Source organism: Bombus bifarius, unplaced genomic scaffold (assembly GCF_011952205.1).
Source record: "Bombus bifarius isolate JDL3187 unplaced genomic scaffold, Bbif_JDL3187 scf7180000007978, whole genome shotgun sequence".
NCBI classification, from domain to species: domain Eukaryota; kingdom Metazoa; phylum Arthropoda; class Insecta; order Hymenoptera; family Apidae; genus Bombus; species Bombus bifarius.
The window spans coordinates 2,385,263-2,404,687 of NW_022884363.1; the positions used below are offsets into that span (position 1 = coordinate 2,385,263).

Genomic DNA, 19,425 nt, shown 5'->3' on the forward strand with positions numbered 1-19,425 from the left:
TTTTCAATAGCTATACAGAGGAATGAATCCTTGTTATCGATCGTGATTTTTTCTTTCTTTTTTAATCTCATGATAAGGTAAATGGGCAAAATGCCTTGTTTACCAAGTTACCAAACATACACGCTTTGTTCGTTCGTGTACTATAAGTATGTACATACCTACATTGGAAGCGCTGGCCAAATTGTTCTTTTCTGACAGTCATGATCTAAATGAATCCTATATGCTTAGCAGAACTCTTTACTTATTTCTTAGTTAGATGAATGCTCAGAAGAAAAAAGCAAAGAAAAAAAACAAGAGAACAACAGAATGTTTAAGAATAGCAGAATTCTATGGGGACAAATAATGTGTTATAAACTAGCAGGAAAATAATCACAGTCCAGCAAGAACATGAAGAAATACTGTCAGTTATGTTGACAGTGTTTAATGTGATAATGTCTGTAATACTTTGCAGGGCGGCCAGTCTTGCAGTTACTTTAAGATCCTGTTATGTAATAAATATAAACTTATCATTTTAAATATTTTATTATCTTACTGTACTTTCTGTTTTGTTTTTATTGAAACAATTAAATATACTGAGGAACGCATATCGATGCTATGAAATAGACAGGACATTAGGATTAAAATACATATTTGAACGAGGGTTGCAATGTTTGCAATTTTTTCATATAATTTCTACATATATTTATCCCAGGCAGTATTATTTACAAAAATGTTATGCTTTCTACAAAGTCTTGATAATTCAGTCTTGACACAAGTTATACGTGTACATTATTCCAATTGTTATAATATTTCAGTATTGAATATACTAAGAATTTATCTTTTTTTCATCCCATTATTTATGCTTCTCTATATATGTGTTTCGTTTTTGTATTATCATTTAATCATATTTAATTTATTTGGAAACAAAAATTAGGAAATGATTACTGCAAGAATGCGATCTACTAGATATACAATCTTAAGACCAATTTTTAATGCTAATCATGTAAACAAAAAGACAAAAATTTAATTCAATCATGTTTAACATCTTTTTTGCTTTAATTTTGTTTCATTAAACAGCGGAAAACGAGTCCCTCGAAATTAATGTTTGTATACATGGTAAACTCTTGTCTTTAGATTCATTCATTTCAATATCTATGCTGCACTGAACAACGCGACTGTAAACATTTTTATAAATTTCTGCATGAATCTCCTCATCGTGCACAGTAATATCAATTCTTTTTCTCAATTTGAAAAAACAGAGAAACGGAATTCAGTTATATTTTCTATCATTCTTTGGCAATCTACGAAGAGCTATACACCTCCAATATTACAAGTTTCTTATAATTCTCAACACCTTGCTTTGATTATCATTCACCAATATCAACATATTCGAATTGAGTATAAATATATATACATAAAAACGTGGATATAAAATTAATATAAAAGTATTCAGGTCATATACATATATGAATGTGAAAGTACTTAATAAAGATATACGATAACTGTAATTAAACAGTTATATAACTTTTATTATGCTTTCATGTAATGTGCAAAGTGTAGTATAATTTGGAGGCGCATTTCTCTTCAAAGAAGCTCATAAAAAGCGAATTACATTCGCAGGTATCCTAATAGCTACGGCGAAATTTACATAGTGTTCGATAAGTTTTCGAGAGCACCGAAGTTAAAAGCTAAATTAGCCTGTACAATGATGCTTAGTCGGTAATTAATTCTGTACACACAATACGAATGCGAATATATGTGTCGTTTTTATTTCATTACATAGTGAAATGAGAAAAAGAATAGGAACTAATATTTCCAATTTTCGTGTCAAAGTACAACTGTGCAAGCTTGAAAAAAGAAAAAAAGAAGAATATATATATATATCTGACAATAGAAAACGACTCACATATTGCATGATGGAGATTTTAATTTAAATTATTAGTTTTCAGTATTTCTAAAAAGTAATGATTAATATATTACTATGCGGTTACCTTACGCAGAAGCGTAATACTGTCATCATAAAGTTCAACTTTCTTTTTCCTCCTTTCTTTCTCGTTTTCTCCCTCTCTCTCTCCCTCTCTCTATCTCTCTTCTTCTTCGTTTCCATTTTTACAAACAAGATTACGGAGAGACGATCGCTTTACATAAAAATTTTTGACATTGCTTGCACAGCAAATCAATATTGTAATTCGATCATACAATAATTCGAAAATTGTCATTTTACTTGTAAAGATATATGTATAGAAATGTACAAGAAGGATGTATAACACAATCGTGTTGAATTGTGCTATGTTATCTTACAGAAAGAAATTGTAAAAATCACTAATGTGCAAACAGCAGAGTATAAAATATAATAAAGGTAGTATTTACAGTATTATAAGATTAAATATATAGCGAATCCTGTAGTGCCATCTGTTTATGTCACGTTTTGTTCATTTTGTAACATATTTTCTGATCGAGTAAAGATTTTGATTTCTATTTGATGAGGCAGGTTTGTAATTTTCTTTCATACCAAATGACTATTACATATTCTTTCACTGCCATTAATAAATGTTCATATAAATACGAATTATATATTGTTATCTTATTACAAGGCTTCAAGAAACACATAAAAGTCACTTATATGTATTATAATATTTTTAATTAACAAGATATAATAGATACTACATAAATTAACCAATTTGTAATTGGTTCAATAACAATTAATTGTAGAAATATCATTTCTATGCATACTTTTTTTAGACATACAAAACATGAGCACGGTGGCTAAGCACAAAATGCATCACCAAGAATCATAAAACATATGAACAATTTGCTTGATAAATTAAAGGGATCAAGAGTGACACTAAACATAGACACTTTAAATTTGCTATTTGTACTATGATGATAATGACAAATTGGAAAATCTGCCATTCACTTAACTAAACACCCCCATAATATAATGATTACACGCGGGATCATTTATATCTTTACTAACAGTATGATAGTATGTAAAAAAGTTTAGATTCTTATCAACGTCAAGCGATCATGAGGTAAGAATAGTCGAACTCTCTTAACCATAAAAATGAGCATAGTTTATATCTTAATATATTATACTTTTCTTAATATATTATACATTTATATATCATAACGCTAGATGAAAATGAAAATAGAACGACGATCTACCTCAATACGCTTGACATCGATGTCAATGACATAAAAACGAGTTAACGATCATTTTTTTTACAATGAACATGATGTATACACATATATGTAGATAATTATACGCAGATAATTACCCTTTTTTCGTAATTTCATAAATCTTATTTGTACAAAGCATCGTTCAAAGATAATCAGGATAAATACATAATCTATATTAACTTTTGCTAAGTCATCAAGCACATAAAATAATATAAATTGTATTCTCTGATTTGAGTCTACTCGAATATTGTTACTTTAAAAAATATCATTTGTACAATGCTTTGTCGTCATATTTCAAAATACGAATTTACGTTGAAAAAGGGGTGATGGTTGCATGAACATTAGAAGATTATTTGTAAATTACGACTCTAAAATCCTACCTATCATCATAACTCGTATCAGTAGGTAGGAGCATGAAAAACTCTTTAGTGTATTTAAGAAATAGCACATGAACTGTAAATAGATATACAACATGAATGAATGATGAACAATACACAAAGAACAGAAGAAAACGGCCTAAAAGGAAACGTATTTCCTTAATCGGTAATACGATCAATAAAATATTCGAAATTCTTATTTACAATCTATCAGCCTTATTGATACTTGTACATAGGAAAATGGGACTAAAATGATATACATATTATTCATATGTATTGAATACGTCCATAATGTATAATTTTTCCTGTGCACAATTTCATTTTGTATATTTTAACATTCTTTTTACATTCAATGGCAAATTCATTTGCCTGATTATGCTACTTATGGATGGATAATGAGACCAATAAAATCTAAAAGTTCGTCATAAATGACGATCGCAAACACGAAATATAACATTGATTTACGTATATATACAATGGAATTGAACTCTCTCAAAAAATTTGTAAAAATAACGAGTTAATGCGTCAAATGCTTAAAAGTGCATATGTATGTCACAAGTAGTATATACATGAATAGAGAAATAATAAGCAATCCACACAATTTTAGAAATTGTTTTAGGAAAAAAAGAAATCGATAAGAGTCGAAACGTTTATAGTTAATATGTGATTGTTACTATTTTCAAGTAACAATAATAAAAGCTACATACAATTATGTATCTAATATTCCTTTTATAATATATTCTTTTTTAAAGACATAGTTTTTTTCGTTCAAAACAGAAATTTTGTACTACCATCTTGCTTTTATTAGTATAGATTAAATCGAATTTCGATAATTAGTACAATTTAAACAGAATTGGTGAAATCCATTCATACATATACATATTCTAGTCTATTCGACGTAGAAATAGTTTTCGTTCTCAATCGAGAACAACGGGTGAGCACAAACGGTCCTGAAGGCTAAAGAAATAGTGTGTCCATCCAAAATTGGTTTTACACTATACACAAGTTTACTATGATAAAATTTGAAAACTGCGCAACACTGGACCTTGAAAAATGTAAAACACGCTCACCACTTACAATACATAAATTGTTCATATTTACGCCAAACATTAGGCGATGTGTAGTGCGTTTTAAAAATTCTGCATACACACGACGTAAAGTATCTTAATTAAATAGTTTGTTTTCTACTTGCAATGCTTTTTCTTCTTAGTTCAATTTGAAAACAAAATATTGAAATTCTTTCAACTGACACTTTATTTTCACTAGATGTCTCTGATAATAAATATTATTATCTCTTCTTAAATCATAGAACGGAAATCGACCTCGCTATATTGTTGGATTGTTATTACATGTTCTTTCACTTTATCGTTGTGTCATTGATAGACGAATAAGTTATTGTAAACTTCATTGGAATATTCAGTGCGATGGATGTGCAACAACACGCACATCATTACCAACTGTATACTTCTTCTCAGTATACTTATCTTTTAATTATTATGAACTTGGTGAAATAAAACTTTCCTTCTTAAAGGAACAATTTGCTAAATTTAGAAGTATTTTTGAAACTGTGTTGTAGGCATTCCCGAAAATTTTTATACACCAATATTGTGTTTTATGTTTATTTGCATATGATCTTGTTGTAGTGTTTCAAGAATTTGTTTCTGCTTATTATGTTCTGCCTAAAATTCAAAATAAAAAGTTGCGATTAATTTTTTAAAAATAAAGTGCATTAAGAAGATTATAATTAGAAATTGTTTTTTTATCCATACCTGTATGGACCCCATTTGTGGTGTTAAACTTTCCCTTTTTGCTCGTAAAACTGGATTTTTCAGGTCTCTTTCTATATTATTGAGCTCCGATTCTTGTAATGCTATGCTATTCATGAGTTGGAGATGTTTCCTTTTTATCTCTTTATTGATAATCTATTATAAAATTAATAATAATCGATATATTTTATTTTATTTTATTTATTCTAAGTCCGTGCCTTTTGGCTTTGGACGACTTTCGGAATAATCGATATATATTCTGTAATACTATACCAAACATTTTTAACAATCTACACTTACATTGTTATCAGGTAGTTGTTGTACTTGCGTTTCATTGAAGGGATCTGAAATATTAAAAAAAAAAGTAATTTGAAAAATTCACCTGGATACGTATTTATATTGTATAATAAATAAGTATATATATACTTACTTTCAAGAATCGGTACATATCTTAAATCATCAATTATTTTCATTATAATATCTGGAAAAGATTTTAAATTATCATTTATTGAAACCTAACGTAAACAAAAAAAACCACAAAAGTAATAGATATAAGAGAAAGATTTGGACATTTAAGTGTACATATTTTTGCCATTTTAAAATTATAGAATTTTATCAGAAAGCTTTTCATATTTTGAACAAAATACGATTGAAATATAAATGGAAAAAAGTATCACCCACTGTTTGCAATATACATAATTTGTTTGTTTACTTTGTTTGTAGATGAATGCAGCGTTACTTTACTCAGTTCGGTACCTGGATTTGCGCCCAGGCCTGGATTCAGCAACGGATCGTCCTTCAGATCCTGAAGGCGGTTAAATTCGTCATCCAAATGTGGGGATATAAACGGTACGCTAGAATCCACCTGTTGTTCATAATCGATAACGACGTCGTTTAAAATTGAATTCGGAGATTCCGCAACATTTATCGACTGAGGATTTATATTGTTGTACTGATTGAAGTCCGATGAATGTTCTGAAAATTCCTGGTCAATAAAAGACTTGCATGAAACGTTCTGTTGATCGTCGCTTGAGTCAGATGACGCGTAAGGGACGTTACTGTGTCTTTTTTTACTACAACTTGTATTAGTATCTTCGTCGCTATATATCCTCTTCAGTGGAAGATTCTTCGAGTCAGATGTAATATTGTTATCGACATTATTTTCAACATAATCCATCACAGGCTTCTGTTGGTGCGTATAAGCATCTATGTTATGTTCAACTTTAATTTTACATAGATTATGCGAACTTGAAACATTTTTGGGGTTCTTGATAGCTGCAGTAGGACTCAAAATATCCACATTCTGAGAGACCTCAAAATGAGACATCCCAGAATCTCGTTGAGTACTTATGTATGAATCCACGGTCGATGTATCCATGTTACGTTCAACTTTAATTTTACATAGATTATGCGAATTTGAAACATTTGCGGAGACTTTGACAGCTGCAGCAGTAGGACTCAAAATATTCACATTCTGAGAGGCCTCAAGATGAGACATTCCAGAATCTCGTTGGGTACTTATATATGTTTCTGCAGTCGACTCATTTGTGGTGATTATGCTGTTCATTTGTGGTGAACTCTGGTTGTCTTGTGAATTATCATGAAGATTGTGCTGTTTTGTTACTTCACGTAGCGTTATTTTTTCTTCAGGTGACTTTGATTTGTCTTGCCTCTCTTTGGAATCGTGTTTATTATTATTTGCTTTTGACTCTTGTTTTTGATTCCGACTTCCTTTGCCTTGTACCATCAAATAATGATTGATCTTTTTAATGCCCAGTTTCCGAGCTTGAGCAGCAGCTGGCGGTAAATGTTGCGAAATCATTGCAGCCTTTACGTATTGTTCGTTTGGCATAGGCGATGCTGTGAGGCGATCCTCCGGAAGAGGCGACGATAAATCGCTAACTAGATACGTAATTGCATCCTCTAGTTGCGAGGGATCCTCCACACTACTTCTCGAATGTTGCGAATCTGAACCCTGCAAGTATGATTAAATATTTCTAATAATTTTCTAATAATTATTTTAGTTCAATGATATTCTTCCATTTCTTTATCTCATATCATTCATTATCATTATATCATATAATCTTATATCATTCATTACGCATAAATTTATAAAGTAAATTACCAAGTCGATCGATGCATCGTCACCATTCTGAATCATTGCTCTCATAGTCTCAGAGATCGTAGCAGAAAATCTCTTCTTCATTTGATTCATTAGCTTGACACCCTCTTCCTCCCTATCGTAATAGCCATACCATAAATTTGTTTGTAACAAATTTAAGAAAAGAAAAATTCGCGTCATCCCAGAGATATACCGCGATACTTACGATACTAATGTGTTTATGCATACGAAAGACACTGCGATTTGCGAATCCTTATCTACTTCTAGATATCCATGAGTGCGTAAATAAATGGATTCGCCCGTTTTCGAAGTTAGTCTATAGCAGGATGATCCGCAAGTCTCCGCGCGATCGTACACTATAAATTTATTATATTAATTAACGAAAAGTAAAATAATTACTGAAAAAAATCAGAAGAAAAATGCAGGATTGCAAAAAATGCAAGCTTTCCTACTCACTTTGACGTAGTGCAACCATCGCCCAGATACGATCGTCCATGTGCATGAAACCGAAGGCGCTCATACCCGACACCTCCTCTGATAAGTAACCAGCCACTACCGATATCCTGTGATCGCAGTAAATGATCCGGCCGTCCACCAAATGTCGAGTGATATACTCGTCCTTATTCGCGTCTATGATCGATATTTTGGTAATGGGCCGCCTCATCAACAATCTCGCTACACCCACAAAAACGATATCGTTGCTGGTTGATGTGATTTCTGTAAAAGAAGATTAGAATCCTTGGTATCTTCCGTTTAATACAAATTGCATGGAATCGAATGGTCCAGCGACTAAAGCGCGATTTAATACATTTTGGAGATAAGTGTTTTCTAAGCTACACTGCTCCGCTAGTTTCAAAAGTCTAATGTGTTTCTTCTGGTCAGGAAAGTATCTGCTACTTGTGTTTATTAAAATGATCAACAGAGTCCCATACTTTGCTGTTAATTCAACTTTCACCAAAATGTGCAATAGATCTTTTCTTCCAGATTTCCATATAATTCTGCTCGTACGGTATCATTGAAAAACGTGAGGTAACAATTGGAAAGCAACGAATAGTATTCAAATATAAGACGCATCTGCATGCATTTATGCGTGTTCTAATCTGTAGATTCACGAGATTAAAAGCGGAGAATCTACACAGTTGAACGGATCTGCGACTCTACGCCTACACCTTTTGCCGACGAAGGCGACGGTCTAAATTTAAATACATGGCTAGGATAAATATTTGCGATACCCGTTTCAAAACCAACGTTACCGGTCCCGACGTGTCGTGATAAAAGAGGAACATCGTCCCATAGAATCCGAATTGGAAGAAATTCGACACGTCTTTGCCTCGAATCAATCAAGATCCATGGACTATTTGCTTCGTGTACGAATGAGTATAATTTATCGAATAGAATATGAATAAATCGTAATGACAAAAATTACATTATTGTTATATAGCGTAGATTATTGATAAAACTAAATAATACTGTTATTCCCGAGATTCGAGACTCTCATAATAGTATAAAAGTATAAAAATTATATTTTCAGGGGTATAAGTCGTGTCTTCTGGAAGAAGATTCTAAGTTTAATATTTTAGGTAATATACAAGCTTGTTATTAAGGATCGACATTTAGTCGTAAATATTGAAAAATGGCCATGCAAACATCCTGTCTCGTCTGTTACGTGCGATTAATTATTAATAGCAAATCACCATAAGCATCCTATCCGTAAGTGATGAAACATCTGCTAATGTAAAAAATAAAGCATAGTAAAACGGATCAGTGTAAAATCTCTCTTAACAAACACGCATACTATAAAGAGAACTAAATCATGCTAAGTACTTACTACGTTTTGTGATTACAACATTTTCACATACATCTGTCTTGAACGTGCAAAGTGATTCGCGATTTATGAATGGCAGAGTACATTAATGTCAGTGTCTTGTTCGACTTCTTATGAAATTAGTCAGGATGTTTGTCAAATATCGGGACATTTTCGCCAAAAGAACACAACTTACACCCACGAGCCTCAATTTTAACGATTATGAATGCTGTTACGGTATCTTAATCAACTTCACTACACGTCTTTACCTCGATGTTTCGTTCGATTGGGGTTCGAATCGGAATTTTTGCAAGCATCCGCCAGCCTGAGCATTCCTGAGATCTCGAACCATTCGTATCGCGTGTGCTCGCGCCTCGATGCAGTATGATGCAGCATTCTAAGTTCAAAGCCACGTCTCTGCTCTCTGAATTGTTTTCTATCGTTCTTCGGTGTTGTCGAATCTTCCGACGAATTGGAATTATCGTTCACCCCATCGGTGATATGCGGCGTAGACGAAGACACCAATCCCTGCATCTCATCCGGGGTGAGGTTTTTCGTTAATTCCTCGTGATCCTTGGGATGGATGAAGGTGTACAGCGAATGTCCTAAAAGATCCGCCTGCAATACCATACGTATATTTTTTAAAGTGTTTATCGATCGATCCCTTTCTTCTGCAATTTGATGGAGACATCAATGTTTAATACTTTGATAAAGATTGATACAGAAGGATTAGGAGTATGGAACATCTTGAGTTATATAATAATTACAATTAAGCAGAATTATTCGCTTGATTTCATTTTCTCAACTAAAACTGTTTAATGAAATAAACAAAATGTGGGAAAAGTTGGTTTCAAAAATTGATCGCACGAGTACTCTTTATTCATCTCATCGCTTGGTTTCACGTAAATGAGAGTACATTGAAATTTGAAAGCTGAAATTCTAGAAAATTCAAGCTCTTTGTACACCTTCTTCCTTCGCAATTATTACATCATATACTTTGCAAATGTTGTATATCTTTATCACTTCGAAACAAACGACTTTCCTTTAAAAATTATCGGACCTCAGCTTACTTGCACTGTTTGCAGGAATTAATTCTATTCCGTATTTAACACTGCATTTTGACCGCCAATAGAATATCGATAGAATATCGTCTGAAATATAGAACAGAAATAAAAATGAAATACCTTGTACTCAACTGACTATACCTAGGCTCAAATCTATCTATCAAACTTCACCTACGATCAAACGAAACCAATCGACTTGCTTCAGATCCAACTCCAATCGCTATTATTGGAACTTTTGTAGCTTTTCTCCGCTCGAATCCCGATTCCGTCGAATTCCACGAACGCTTTCGTTGAAACTGGCTACACGTCCACGCGTTCCTGCTCGGTCTCCTCCTGCATCTCGATGGCGGAGTTGCGATTTAATCGTGGCAAACGCGGTGCACCACGTCGGCGACGGGGCTCGTTTTCACCGCGGGGAGTTTCTCCTTGAGAACAATACCGGCTGATTGTGACTATCTTCTTAAAAAACCCGGAGGATCCCGCGCAAACAACTCCTCGCTCCACCACCACCATCTTTCTTCCTTTCTCTCTCGATCCTCCTCTTTCTCGTTTTCTTCTTTCCTCTTGGTCTCTCGTGTCTCTGCCTCTTTCATCTCCCTTCATTTCCCACCTCTTGGCTCTAGCCCTCTTCTTTCTTTCAACCATCTTCTGGTATCCTTACGCTTTCGAAGTCGGAACTCGGCCGAACATCAGGTTCGTTACGCTCGAGCGTCGAATTATCGTTATGCTCGAATCTGGAACGCCACGAAGGTTCCTCTATTACGGAACCACGTGGATCGATAGAACAGGACTTTTTGCCTTTCACGGTGCCAGACTCTGTTCAGAGTTTGGTCTTCGTCGTTTGCTTCCTCGTCGAAGCTGCAAAAGCTTCGTCGTCCATGGTGGCTTGCTTTTTGCTTTCTTTCGCCTGTTGCTACTTGTTGCAGCTTCTCCCTTTGGCATTTGTAGCATGCTCGGGCGGCTATGAAGCACGAAGACGCTTGATAAAAGGGACGAGTCGTCCGAGCTGAGTCTAATACGTTCACCGCTGATTGGATTTTTATTACTGTGCCGTGTGCTCGTACGGATAATTTTCGCTCAAGATCTATTTCTATATCGTCTTTTTCAAAAAATCTACAAAGATCGGCTTTGTACGCAACGTGTAGCGTTACAGACGTTTATGTAAATTTATATCTTTACGAGCGAGATTAATGAGACGGAACCTAAAAAACCGTGGTTTCTTTCACGCCGTAACTAGCTCTCTGCTTTGGAAATTTTGTATATTTTTGTAACTTAGGTATATAGCCTGTGCATTTTTCCATACTTAAGTTACAGTCGGGCTTGTTCTTATCGTCGTTAAATCTATAACTCGAAAAAAACCTTGGACTATTTTCTTTTAATGATAATTAGGATTATATCATCAATGTGGTAAAATTTATTTTAATTTATACACATTGTACAATCGTATGCAAATATAAATTCGTATCGTTCGAAACGTACGCAGTGGATGCGTTTACCTATTAACGATGCGATTGTACATCGAAGATAGAACACCGAGATGTTCCATGAGATGAGATTGAAAACCGAGATGTTCCATATTAAAAATATTCTCAATCGCAGTTTCCGTAATTATCGGGATACCATAATGTAAAGTTCCAGAGGAAACTTTATTCGTTATTTCCATCATGTTCCTTCACTTAGAGGACACCGGTTATGAAGTTAATAACGAAGCGAAGTCAACGAGTAAGTTGTGCAACATTAGCTTTAAGAACGTTTAACGATACAAATAAAACGAAAAGGCAGAAAGAAATGTCAATATATTCAACGCCACTGTATTTATCATTTTGCCAAAGAAGATTCATCATCGAGAAATACGCGACAATTAACGTTCAGCGAATTATAAAGTTTAAATAACGTTTTCTCTACTTTATGAAAAAATCGAAGGAAAAATATTGGAAAATCTCTGATGTATCTTATTACTATGTTTCTTGTTCTCTCTTTTTTTTTTTTTCTCTTTTTCTGTTCGAAACAGCGCTTTGAAATAGGAACGAAATGTCCATCGACAGGCTATCGAGTTGTTACGAGAAGAAAAAAGGAAAAAAAGCTTATCGACCTCCGAGTGATTTTTTTGTAAAATAACTAACTGCGCTTGCCGTTGAGATCGAGTAATTTTTTTACTGTTTCAACCTCCCATGTCAGAGGAAAGCGTGGAACACGTGCCACGTAAAACTTCACTCCTACAATGCAATTCTTCCCTTCTTTTGCTTCCTTCCTCTTCGTCGTTGCATGCGACGTTTCTTTCTTTTCTATTATACGCTGAAATATTCCACATGGCAACATTTTTTCCCATTTCGTTTCAATTCCTCTTTCACTTTTTTTCTTTTTTTTTTTTTTTGTCTTTTGAAATCACACACGCCACGGTATTTGTATTCATCTAAACCCCGCGGATTCTGTTCGAAATAATCCGAATCCGAACACGTGCAGTAAACAATTCGATTGAAAAGCGAGCACGAATCGCGTAGCTAACTAGTTACTTCCCATAAGAATGACAAATGAATGATTAAGAAGGATAAAAAAAAAAAAAAGAAGAGAAAGAAAAGAAAGGAAAAAGGCCGAAAATACAGGAACACGGGATAAACCGGTATAACGATAGACCAAAAAAGGGGAAGATAATGTTTCGTTTTCATCGATGTTCCTCTTCGTTACGCAAACACGCTATTCGCTACATGCTGCAGCCTCGTTATATCATTCGCATAGTTAAAAATAACACTGATTAGTTGTTCCTTATGTTCGTATAAAAACGTATGGCAGTTCTCTTTTCATGCTTTTAATCGTTTGTTTTAAAATTGAAATATCACGTATATAATACTGCTCGACGATGCCTTGCTACGAATTATCGTCGATTTGCATCATTTACAGTTTCATTAACGTTTTCTATCGAATTTCAGGAGAATATGAGAGCACCGTTGTTTATAAATGTACGTGATCTAAGATATCAAGAATTTTTTCTTCTAGGTAGACAAAATTACAGTTAAAATTAGGGATAAAAATTCGGGGACTACTCAGATTCTTAATAAATATGCAATAAGTAAATAATCAGCAACGTTTGATCGGTCTTGTATTGGGAGAATATCAAAGGCAGCTGATGAGAAGTCTCTGATAGCGAGATGAGGAACTTACGGAAGAAAATATGTACATATATTATATTCGTCAGAGTTGATCTGCGACATACCGGTAGAAGATTAAATGTGAAAAACTCGTTAATCGATGTATATAGTGATTTCTGACAGATGAAATCGTCCGTTTATATAGAATTTTCAGAAGGACATAACGCGTTGAAAAGGTACTGCGGGTGCACGTCAGTTACCATGGCGGCCTGGTTATGCTCATTTGATCGATAATTCCGGACCCTTGGCACGAGCTACGTTTCACCGTAACTGCAATTGGTTCGGTGCTTTATTAATGCATCGCAGAGAACCGCAATCGTACAAAGGGAAGTTTCGTAAGGCAGTAAATGCTTTTGGTATTATTAAGTCACCGAAAGGCTAACTCGACCCATTTAGTTGTAAAAAGGCTATTTCTCCAACTTGTTAACAAATTTTCTCCAGTGGATTAACGAAAATGGAAAGATCTAGCTTTTTTTTCAATGTACAAATTGTTCCTTCTTCAAACGACGACGTTAACATCTCGTTAATTTACGTTGAACTATACTCTACGTTCTAACGTTACGAACTATATATAAGGAACACGGTTTTACGTTATCAAATATTTGAATGAAAACACGAAACGTGTAAATATCGAATATTATTTCACGTTCGTATAAAATATGTTGTGTAATAATATAAAAATCTTCGTAGCATAGACTCCCGCCTAATGACATTTCAAGAGTTCGGGATTCTCATTTCTGAATTTGTAGACAGAAACAGATAGGATTTCCGGATAAAGTAAAATGCGAACCTATGTGAACGAATGTGACTTAAATCGTGAAGATTCGCGTTTGTTTCGTTACGGGATAAGAAGTTGCGTGTCGGTGTATATGTGTGTTTGTGAATGGGCTGAGTGTGGTTTTAAGGGTGGATAGCGTGCGATGAGAGCCGGGAATGAAGTTTGAGAGGATCGCGAGGAGAAGGAAAGTTTTAGAGAAAACGATGAACAGATTATCTAGAGACTTTAGAGGGAGGAAACTTTTCGTGAGAAACAACGTTATGGTACGGCAAGGCTAAAAAAGATAGAGGCAAGATGAAGAACAGGTATAAAGTCATAGACGAAGGATCCACTGTATTCTTCTATCTAATTCTTATTTAAAAAAAACCTCAATCTTAAAACATAAGACAAAGAAATTTATCCAGACTGTTGAACGTTTCACGATTTTGTTAGAATTGTTATATGCCGTTGCACAACCTTGACATTTATTGGAGTTGAAACCAGGTTTATTCGAACGCACATAATTTTTACTCCATCTAAAGAGCGAAGATACTCGAGCCGCAAGTTAAAAAGATTATGAAATTTTGGAGATACTTAGAGGATATAGAGGTATGTATTATGCAATCTTTTTTGCTACCTAACTTTACTTTAAGGGGGTGAAATCCACGCCTGAACAACTTACTTTCCGATCTTGCGTTATAACTCGCCAACTATAAGAAAGAGGAAAAGGATTTTCTAGCGAAAGATATTTCTTTTAATTAGGACTATCATTCGGTAGAAAATTGAGTATCACGTACCCGTATATTCTCTACATATTCCCAAAATTTCAAAAGTTTTCGAATTCGCGGTTCCAGGATCTTCCCTCGTAAATACACTTGGATTAACGTCGTTTAAATTCGACGATCGATCGAATTTAGAGTTCCATGTAGTCAGCATTGCAATCTCGCTAGATTTTAGAACCACGTTACAACATTTACTTACGGATTTAATTTTTTATTTCGTCCAAATTTTACTTCATTTAATAGCGACTGAATCTATGATCGAATGTCACTCAACGAACGATTACATTTCCAGATCCAACCGTTTGGAAATGTTCGCTTATAAAATAGCAGGAACGTGAGTAAAAGAAAATTTACCTGGGTATGGCCAAGGTGTTCCTGAACCTGCCGGCTGACGTAAACTATCTTCCCGGTTGTCGTGATGACTATGAAGAACCCCCCGCTTTCGATCAAGTTCTGTTACGGTTAACAAAAACGATTTTAACGTGTTCAAAACGTGTGTAACAGGACTGGATCGATTTACGAGTACTCACGTCGACGATATATTTTTCCAGGTCCAGCTCGCCAAGCTCTCGAGGGAGGAAGTCAACTGTACCACGACCGACCGCTGAAAACGTACGCAAATCAATACGTATAAATCGATTAAATGAGAAACTATTAGCGTTTATATGTTCGAAGAATACGAATAAACACATTCGTATTTCAATCTATTCTTGCTACATTACTACATCGACTTACTGTATCGCATTCTGAGGAAGGCTGCTGCCAACCTCAGGATGGATATCTTGTCCATTTTCCTTGGACTCTCGGCGACGGTAGGAACAAGTGTCGCCATCGCAGAGATATTCGTATTAAGATTGTCGCGTCTTTGTTTCTCTGCCATGTTCCGTGACGCTCTTGGATTGCTGTAACAGAAACGAGAAAGAGCTTCGTTTTAATCTCCGTCTATCTTTAGAAACTTTTAATCCCAGCGGTTATGCGAAAATTAGAGACGATTCACTTGTACGATTTATAAAAAGACAACGGATTAAGGGATTACATCGCGATATTCCTTAAATCTCTACTCTCTTCTTTCATTGTAGACGAATACTGTCTTAAAATACAGGCAGGCAATCTTAATTCTTCATCAATCGAATTAATCGATCTAATACATACCGTGCTTTCCATTTTTTCCCGCTCTTTCGTAATAGTCAAATAAAGTGCAATTATCTTCTGATTTTCGTATGAGATGGCATTTTTCTAACGTGGGCGATGAGGCACGCATTAGAAACAGACTTCTCGGAACATGTAACTTTAATCTAATATTTTATCGAATCATACTATGTGAAAATAATTATCGCGATCGCTTTTCTGAAAAACGCTCGCTGCTCGCCCTTGGGGATGGCATCTATATTTAGAAAATTTATTCGCTTATTCGTTCCTGTTTAACTCCGTTAAGACCAAGGAACACGAGAATCTAATTTTTACTTAGAAACTTTTTACCTTTTTACGCGTCGCATCGCTTTCTGTTAACAACTACATCGCATTTACACGTTGAACGATTGAAATCGACTGAAAAACGACTGAAATCCAAATCCAATGTCTCTGTTCATTTTTAATTTTACGATCATCGAGAAGTTCCGTTAAAATCAACCGGTTAAAGAGAGGGAAAGCAACGAGAAAGGATACACGGTGCAAGTTGTTCGGTAATTTCATTAACTGGCCCAATGGGTCCATCGTTCAGGATCTACCGGGATATATCAGGATACGATTTCACTTATGGCGTGAAAGTACTCTTAGTATTGGCTCTAGCAGATCTGCAAAGGAAACGTTCGCGAAATTACACATTGTCGCAAGAATAGGGGGCAATGAGAGTGCAAATGTCACGGGTGTTATTAGATAACGATGCTTATTTCTGTCGCTTGGTCATGAATGGGTCCGTGCGAATCCCAACGCAATTTCTATTCTCTGTGATCGTGCGGGAAACTCAAGATATCGGGAAATCCCTACGAAGCTTGTTTGTTTTCGTATCGAGTTTCATCTGCTGCTTTTCTCATGGTGAGACGCAGAAAGCCCGACGAATGCAATGTTTTTCGACGCGTCCAAATTTCCTCACTCGTGTGAGGCCGTGTGTGTCAACTGGCAGCATCGTGTAACCACGAAAATAATTCGACCAGCCAACCCTCTACGATTTGCCAGAACGGAAATCAATTTATATTTTTAAACAAACTGTAGATTTTTACGCATTTATGGGAAATTTCAAAATGCAAAAATACTCGGACTAGGTTCGTAACGTGTAAATCTTATATAGCGCTCGTTACAATGTTGGTAGATAATTGTAACGATATTAGTAGATGATACATCGGGAGATAGAAAGATCTTCTACTTGAGTTTCTTTTTCTTTTTTTCTCTTTCTTTTTTATAAAGTTCGTAAAAGTATGAATTTGCATAAATATCCGCAGTCTACTCGTAAAACCTGAGAACTCACCGGACAATGTACAAAAACCATATTAAAATTTGTATACGTTAATGATTAGACTGTGGACTTTTATGCATTTATGCGAGATTTAAAGATCCAAATATGCATAGAATGCATGTAATACGCAAGAATATAGAAGATATCGAAACTACGGTTCTTATTAAAATTTTTAATACGCGAAGCACATCTCTGTCCAAGTTCTACTTCCGTATCTATGTTCACAAAAATGTAAATTTGCATATAAATTCGCGATGTACTAGTAATAAATTAAGGTCTCCCGAATGTTTCGAGGCCAGAAAGATTTAATTATTCTTTATTATGCCGAGGAAGATAACGGGCGTGTACGTAGTCCACTGAGCATTAACATCTTCTATATCTTTCTATTTTTTAACGTATAGTTTATTTCGAACGTTTTCGCTAATTCGATCAAACGACATATATTTCATACCAATAGAACGCACTAAATATAATTACGCTACTTAAAAAAAAATTAGATCAAGAATACGACGGGCAGTTTATTTTAATTAAACTTTCGTTCGAAACAACTGCCTCTCACCTTTGATATTTAAATAAGCGATTTATTTCTTCGTACAAATGACGGACATGCAAATAACTGACGCGTGTATAGCGAATAATGAAAACGTCGAATGGTAGAAACGGCAAATAATGCGAATAACGTATAAAATACCTTGAAAAGAGTGCACATGAAAAATTGTTCGAACAATATTGATTCAAATTTTCAACTAGCGTACACACTGGATGTTGATCGATCCACTTCATTGTACTTCAGTATTGCAAGTAATATGCGAAAACATCGCTTGCAAAAGTTGTATAATTAGAAGAGAAATTAACTTTATAACTTCGTGAATTCTTAATATTAAACTTCACAACGTAACTTCGTCAAAATAAAATAGTATCTTTACTTACTATCTATTACTTATTCATAGTCTAAGTAATACGAATGTGTTTCATAGTAAAAGTACTGGTGGCTGAACGAAGTTAAATAATCCAGCGACGATAAGTTTTACGATAAACGTTATCTTATTATCTCTATAATAAAAATTCATTATGCCATCAAATACGAATGTATATATAAATAGGATAGAATAAAATCTAACTCCAAACCTTTTTCTTTCCAGTTAAAAAACAGAACATTGTTACTGTTTTACACGCGTAATCCTACGTTCTTGTTACAAATAATTTTCCCTTTTTGCTTAACGCAACGAAGAGACTTTAAGCAAACGTAACTTCATAGAGTTACTTCATCGAACACTCGTCTACTCGTTTCCAGTGACCAAACGTCTTTCCCTCTCGACGATCATCTCGATTTCTATTCTCGATTGTAGACCACGGTCTGAATAACTGTCCGACGATAAAAGGAGGCATTGAGAAAAAACCGTGTGCGGTGTCACATGTATAGGCCATCAAGCAGTCGTCGGGTGAAATGGTCTAGCTCGTAACGACCGTCTTCACTTTGACGCAGATTCGAAGGGAAATATTCATCACGTGTCAGGCTGTACGAACCCATCCAGACTACAGCATGACCCGGCCAACCTCTTCGTCGGTCTATTCCCGATGAATTTCTCGCTTTTTACGTCCAACTAGCAGCGTCTGTGTGTCATCATCGAGCCTTGAAACGTGGTTTTTTCGTACGTTGAAACGAGTCGGTAGTACAAAATTCGAAGGTTACATAAAACGTTTAACACGTTTGGTCTTTCCGACTGCATCGAACGTTCGTACCATCGATTTGTCTACGTTTCTCGCGTAACACTTGATGTAAAATTGAACCTTATCTGTGGGTGATGTAACGGGCCGAACTGGTTCACAGTTCGGCGAGCAACTGCCTGCGTGAAAGCTGAAAAACTGGTTGCTGTTTATGCACTTTGTGCGGCTGAAGTTCGATTTATTATGACTCGTTTTATATTTTCATGGTTACTGTTAGAAAAAGAGACAGAACACACGAAGATTTGAGTAGGCGTACTATTAAGTAATC

The 19,425-nt window shown here is 35.0% G+C and overlaps 1 protein-coding gene across 4 annotated transcripts in view; it reads right to left on the reverse strand.

The window, feature by feature from the left end:
* Positions 1–534: 534 nt before the first annotated feature.
* The window catches only part of LOC117204396 (circadian locomoter output cycles protein kaput-like), a 94,826-nt gene continuing 75,935 nt past the window's right edge, over positions 535–19,425 (reverse strand). For 3 of the 4 annotated variants that reach the window (XM_033441749.1, XM_033441750.1, XM_033441748.1), the window contains 12 exons: positions 15,713–15,879; positions 15,508–15,581; positions 15,332–15,430; positions 9,498–9,846; positions 7,881–8,141; positions 7,630–7,780; positions 7,428–7,539; positions 6,059–7,277; positions 5,733–5,783; positions 5,603–5,646; positions 5,306–5,458; positions 535–5,215 (listed from right to left, as the gene is read on the reverse strand). In XM_033441749.1, coding sequence (XP_033297640.1) covers positions 5,129–5,215; positions 5,306–5,458; positions 5,603–5,646; positions 5,733–5,783; positions 6,059–7,277; positions 7,428–7,539; positions 7,630–7,780; positions 7,881–8,141; positions 9,498–9,846; positions 15,332–15,430; positions 15,508–15,581; positions 15,713–15,879 — 2,767 coding nt within the window. In that variant the 3' untranslated portion in view covers positions 535–5,128. Of the gene's footprint in view, positions 5,216–5,305; positions 5,459–5,602; positions 5,647–5,732; positions 5,784–6,014; positions 7,278–7,427; positions 7,540–7,629; positions 7,781–7,880; positions 8,142–9,497; positions 9,847–15,331; positions 15,431–15,507; positions 15,582–15,712; positions 15,880–19,425 lie in introns of those variants that run through there. The other variant, XR_004487082.1, reaches the window with a different exon arrangement.